The sequence below is a fragment of the Mangifera indica genome, chromosome 4 (assembly GCF_011075055.1).
Source record: "Mangifera indica cultivar Alphonso chromosome 4, CATAS_Mindica_2.1, whole genome shotgun sequence".
Lineage (NCBI taxonomy): Eukaryota > Viridiplantae > Streptophyta > Magnoliopsida > Sapindales > Anacardiaceae > Mangifera > Mangifera indica.
Window position 1 is genome coordinate 9,242,045 of NC_058140.1, and position 5,896 is coordinate 9,247,940.

Genomic DNA, 5,896 nt, shown 5'->3' on the forward strand with positions numbered 1-5,896 from the left:
ATTTTGGATGATAAAATCCAAATCAAAATGTTTAGATTCATTTTTTGAAAACAAGGACTCCATATCATGGTTTTGGAGATTTATGATTGGAGATATTTGTGAGACAATCTTCTTACTTTTCCTTTTCGGACAATCTTTTGAATAATGACCTCGTTTGTGGCAAATGAAGCATCTATCATGTTTAACTATGGTGCGCTTCTTCTTGAAAAATCATCGATAAGACTTTTTATGTCTAGGAAAGTATTGCGCCCATATTTTGGATTAAATTTGGGGTGATGCTTTTTCTTTGAAGTTCTGCTATAGCACTAATCACTTTTGTATGAGCATTTGACTTTTAAATCTAGTTTATCACATGTCTTTCCCAACGTTTTTCCCAATTGTTCGACATTGGAAAAAAATTTAGACTTGTTGTATAACAATTTAAGTTGAGCCAAAACTATTTAATATAAGTCTTCGAGTGAAGTTTGCACCAAAGATCTTCCTTGAAACTCTAGATATTTAAGAGTTCCTTGAAACTGTTCTGGGAGTTGGTTCAAATAAGCTTGTTTTAAATTTGGATCATCAACACCTTTTAGAATATAAAACCTTGATTGAACTTTCTTGAAATGTTGTTCCAAATGTTTTGGATTGAACGAATAACATTTTAACTTAAAAAAACTCTTCACGAGCTTGGTCTTCTAGGTGTGTAGGGCTTCCTAAGAATTCCACATAAATTACTCAACATTAGGAAGCTATAGCAACTGAATTTGTCTATATTGGGCAAGTGCAATCCACTATTCGCGTAAATCACCAGTAAAATAAGAGACAAAGTTGGACAAGACTTGATAAATTGTAACACCGGGTTTCTGCAATTTTGTATTGATCCATCTAGTCGTTTCATGTTTGTGATTTCTATATTGGTGGACAGGAATATCATCAAAAGTAAAGGTTTGGAATTTTCCATTATGACTTGAAGTAAAAGTAGGGATATGTTGACGAGGAATGGTGTAACCAGGGTCTTGGTCCATAATGGATTCAAGATCAAGTAATCAGACATGTGAGGTTTGATCTTGTTCATAGGCAAAAACTTAGGGGTTCAAATAAATTTTTCATTCTAGAAAGAGCTTGTGTCTGAGTTGGGCATTGAATTCGAAGAATCATTTGTAGAGAGATTAGATAAAGGGTTTTGTGTCTACGCTATCAAATAATTTTGAATGGACTTTTCAATCAGAACTTGAAGAGGTATTTCGCTTACAAAAGAAACTATTGAGACAACTGGACCTAGAGATGTCAATGGGCCGACTGGCTCCGGCTCGGCCCATTGGGCTAATGGGTCGGGCTGGCCCAAACAGTAATAGGCTTTCGGGTCGGGCCGACCCATTAAAATATAAAGACACAATGCTCGATCCATATAATAATCGGCCTTAATTGGGCCGGGCCAGGCTTAAATCGCGCTGGGCCAGGTTGGGCTTTAATCAGGCCGGCCCGGCCCATTTAATCAATTTTTTAAAAATTTTTTTAATTAAAATTTTTTAACATAAATTTTTTTCAATTATTAAAATCAATAATAGTATCTCGAATATTTTATTTATAATCCCTCACTTGTGGCAGGGGAATACCGTGGTTATATGATGAAAAATATTATAAATTGATTACATAGTACAAATAAATTAATTTACATACAGTATAAATTATAAAACATAAATAAAATATATCTACTATATAATATTTATCTACTCATTTTCTATATTTAAATATCTGAATTCTTCAAAGATAAATAATTATTATTTGTGAATTTAGATATTTTATAATATTTTGTAATGATAAAATAAAAATAAAAATGAAATTGTAAATATAAAGAATTATTATTTACGAATTTAAATATTTTTTGAAAGAGAGTTAATGAGATTGAAAATATAATGAAATAATTGAAATTGAGTGATTAAAAGATTTATAAATAAAAATGAAAATAAAGGAAAATAAAATAGATTTATTTAAAAAATAAATAAATTTTAAAAAAATTATGCAGAGGCTGCCCTTCTCCCTGGCAGAAGCATAAATCTGTTTCTACCGCAAGACATTCTTCTTCTGTTGTCTTTTGTTTATGTCACCCAGAAAAAAAAAATTTATTTTATAAACAGTACCGGACTGGACCATCCCATGACTCTAATATTAAAGCCTTAAGCCCAACTTGATAAGCCCATGGGCTTGGTCCGATACTCTACAATATCGAATCGGGTTTTATCGTGTCCGAGCTTTTTTTTATGCTTGACGTGTCTAACTGGACACTGTGATAATAATTGTCTTTCCTTGAACTGAAAAGATGGCTACCCACCCTGGGCCATCCACTTCTTTCTCTCGGGATGATAAACCCAATGACCACAGAATCTCTACACATTTCTCGCGGTCTTGTTCTGAAACTGAAAAAAAATAAATAAATAAAATTTCTCTCCTCCCTCGTCTAAGGTAATCCCACTCTCTTTTCTTTTCTGAATTGGGTTCTTCCTTTTTTATATTTTTAAATCTTTATTTCGGGTTATGAAGTTTACTATTGGATTCCTTGTTGTCTGGGAGCTGATATTTTTAGTAGGGTAATGTGAAGGTGTTACGTGACTTGAAATTTATTTTTTTAAAAGTTACCTAGTTTAGTATTATATTACACTGGCTGGGCATGTAATCGGGACTTTTCAGGCATGTCTATATGGCGTAATCCTGTTATGTTTACTCTTATGCACAATTAATGACTCACATCTGCTTCTCTCTCTTTTCTCCATGACCACAGCAGCATCGCTGGTTTCCCATCTAATAAAATGACCAGTGTAAAAGCTATAGCTGAATCTCCAGGCCTCTCCTCAATTCCATCAGCTTACAATTTTCAAAAAAATCAAAATGATCAGCAATTATCTATTTCAGACTCCTTACCGGATTGTTCAATTCCCATCATTGATTTCTCTCTCCTTATCTCTTCGTGTCCAGAACAACGGTCCAAGATTATCCACGACCTGGGCAAAGCCTGCCAACACTGGGGCTTCTTCGTGGTAAATAAATATATAACCCTCATCGTCATTTAACTACAACGTTGTTAAAATTTTTTTTTACTAACTCAAATATTATTTAATGAGTAATATTATTACTATATAAATTAGGTGATAAATCACGGTGTGCCAGAGAGTTTAATGAATTCAATGATTGATACGTGCAAAAGATTTTTCAATCTTACTGAGGAGGAGAAGCGACAGTTTGAAGGAAAACATGTGTTAGATCCTATAAGATATGGGACTAGTTTCAATACTTCCGTTGATAAGGTCTTCTTTTGGAGAGATTTTTTAAAGGTATTCGTGCATCCTCAGTTTTACTCACCCACCAAGCCCTCTGAATTCAGGTAAATATTGTTCCTTAAATCTATTTACAATTTATGTGAAAAACTAGCCCTATTAGTTTTTTATTGTTTTATTTTCAAAATAGTTAAAAGACTTCACTCCAGTCTAGTAAATATTATAACGATCTTGATAACTTCTGATCCTATGTCAAAACTCTTATTTCATTTCATTGCAAAAGTCATCTGGCAAGCACTATTAATATACGAACAATAATCGCTTTTGTTATTGCATACTCTTAAAAGTTTTTTAAAAAGGCCAAAGGACTATGTCGCCCCCAAGTTTAAATGCTATCTAAAGTCACATCAATGTGGTTTGAAAAATCCAAAATTTTATCTATCCGTTAAAAATCACAGTTATGATTAGGGGTAAAATAGTTATTTAATAAAAAATTTTAAAAATTTAATGTTCTGTTATATTCCCCCTTTAACTTAAAAATCTCACAATTCACCCCCCACCTGAAGTTTAAAAAATCAAAATTCCCTAGAGGGTTTGCAAATCATGGTCGAAGTCATCAGAGATGGCCATCTTCGGTGGCGTTATTTGAGACCTCAGACGGTCGTCTTTGTTTGAGACGAAGACAATTTTGTCTTTGTCTGAGGAAATAGCCTACACCGGTGGCTCGAAAGTGATCAGCAAGGAGAGTTGAGACAAGAGGGAGAGCCAACACCATTGGAGATAGCTATCTCTGGTGACTCCGATCATGATTTGCAAACCTTAAGGGGGAATTTTGATTTTTTAAACTTCAAATGGGGGGAATTGTGAGTTTTCAAGCTAAGGGGAGCTAAATGTAATAAAACTTTAGCTTTTTTGTTAAAAGATAGTTTTACTCTTAATCCTAGTTGAGATTTTTAATGGAGAGGTGAGATTTTAGGTTTTTCAAACTTTATTGGTGTGTTATAAGATAGCACTTAAACTTGGGTGGAAAATAGTCCTTTGGCCTTTTAAAAATCAAGAAAAAGAACAAGAAGAATGCAATTTGTAGATTCCATGGATCAATCATTCACAATTCTACGAGACTTCTGACAGGCAAATCAAAACAAAATGTCTAGTTACTTGATTTGGACTGTAGTGCTCTACGACGGGGCATTCTTAGCCAAATACGCACAACGTCAGCCAATCTAGGAAAACTTGGATAAGGTCTCATAGTAATATCTATCAATAGATGAGCCTGGAAGAGTAGCCAAAACAAAACTGAAGTCAATGTCTATATGACATAATCTGATGGGGCTATTGCTTGTGTTAAAATGTGGTAAAAATCTAACCATAATAATGAATTTCCATTTGAACAAAAGGAAATAATCATTCAGAAAACTGAACAGTCAATTGAAAGAACTACTTGGCTAATAGATGTCCTGTGATGTCGATAATTCTAAATTTCAATAAACCGAACATTAGTTTCTTGTTCGAACAGGGAGATTGCAATGGAGTACTGCAGAAGAATCCGAGAAGTGGCGAGGGAATTGCTCAGAGGAATATCTGAGAGCTTGGGGCTAGAAGCCAGCTATATCGACAAGACTCTAAGTCTGGATTCAGGTTTCCAAATCCTGACAGCAAACTTGTATCCACCATGTCCACAGCCTGATCTTGCAATGGGCATGCCCCCTCATTCTGACCATGGCCTCCTCACCATCCTTATACAAAATGAAAATGGTGGTCTCCAATTGCAACATAATGGCAACTGGGTTAATGTCAATGCCTCTTCCAACTCATTTCTGGTCAACACTGGCGATCATATTGAGGTGAGTTAGTTTGTTATAACAGTGTTTTGATTTGCATAGCTTAATTTTTCTTGTAATACTGATAAAATCACTTTGTTTGGTGAAGATTATAAGTAATGGGAAGTACAAAAGTGTTGTTCATCGAGCGGTTGTGAACAACATGAAAACGAGGATATCTTTAGCTGTGGCTCATGGATCATCACTTGAGACAATCGTTAGCCCATCACAGGAGGTGATTGACAACGAAAATCAGCCACCGGCATACATTGGAATGAAGTATAAGGACTATTTGGAACTTCAGCAAAGCAATCAGCTTGATAGTAAATCTTGTTTAGATCGAGTTCGGATTTGAATATGATGAAATCTAGTATAGTTGCCGGTTTTACATGTGTGTTGAAAGATTAAGATGTTATTATTCTAACGCTAGCAGACTTCAATATGTTTTGAAGCAAACTTGTGATAAATTATTATCATTCCATATTGTCATTTTAGCATATGTATAAAGATCTAATAAAATAAACATGTTATCACATATCCATAAATATGTAAGCATTATCATCATGGAGAACCAAGTTAAGAGATTAAGATAGAGTTCGAAAAACAACTGTTGACTTTGTTGGATTTGAGTGCCTAGGTTGAATAATCATCAAGCATGTTGAATGGGTAGAAGGCAATATTGACATTCCGATTTTGCTAATCGATGATGCTATTATTATGTTGTGTAATATTGTTGCAGCTAGTGACTGATTAATTAGAATTCTTTGGTGTCATTAACTAAACTAGGATTTATGCTTCATGTCTTAATCCGCTTTGTTTTTT

At 34.2% G+C, this 5,896-nt stretch overlaps 1 protein-coding gene across 2 annotated transcripts; it reads left to right on the forward strand.

Annotated features, from left to right (window-relative positions):
- Positions 1-2,287: 2,287 nt before the first annotated feature.
- On the forward strand, positions 2,288-5,609 carry LOC123213271 (2-oxoglutarate-dependent dioxygenase 19-like). Of its 2 annotated transcripts, none has more exons than XM_044632668.1 (5): positions 2,288-2,445; positions 2,762-3,017; positions 3,126-3,361; positions 4,771-5,098; positions 5,184-5,609. In XM_044632668.1, exons 2-5 carry the CDS (start codon positions 2,790-2,792, stop codon positions 5,427-5,429), a joined length of 1,038 nt encoding a protein of 345 aa, XP_044488603.1. In that variant the 5' UTR covers positions 2,288-2,445; positions 2,762-2,789; the 3' UTR covers positions 5,430-5,609. The 2 variants fall into 2 exon arrangements, with proteins under 2 accessions (XP_044488603.1, XP_044488604.1); XM_044632669.1 differs by having other exon boundaries at positions 2,293-2,445; positions 2,765-3,017.
- The last annotated feature ends 287 nt before the right edge of the window (positions 5,610-5,896 follow it).

What these genes read in the sequence shown, in the direction of transcription:
- LOC123213271 (XM_044632668.1), top strand. Translation starts at nt 2,790, where the DNA reads ATGACCAGTGTAAAAGCTATAGCTGAATCTCCAGGCCTCTCCTCAATT. An exon ending in ACCAAGCCCTCTGAATTCAG is followed by an intron (nt 3,362 to 4,770) that starts GTAAATATTGTT and finishes TTGTTCGAACAG; the next exon opens with GGAGATTGCAATGGAGTACT. An exon ending in ACACTGGCGATCATATTGAG is followed by an intron (nt 5,099 to 5,183) that starts GTGAGTTAGTTT and finishes TGTTTGGTGAAG; the next exon opens with ATTATAAGTAATGGGAAGTA.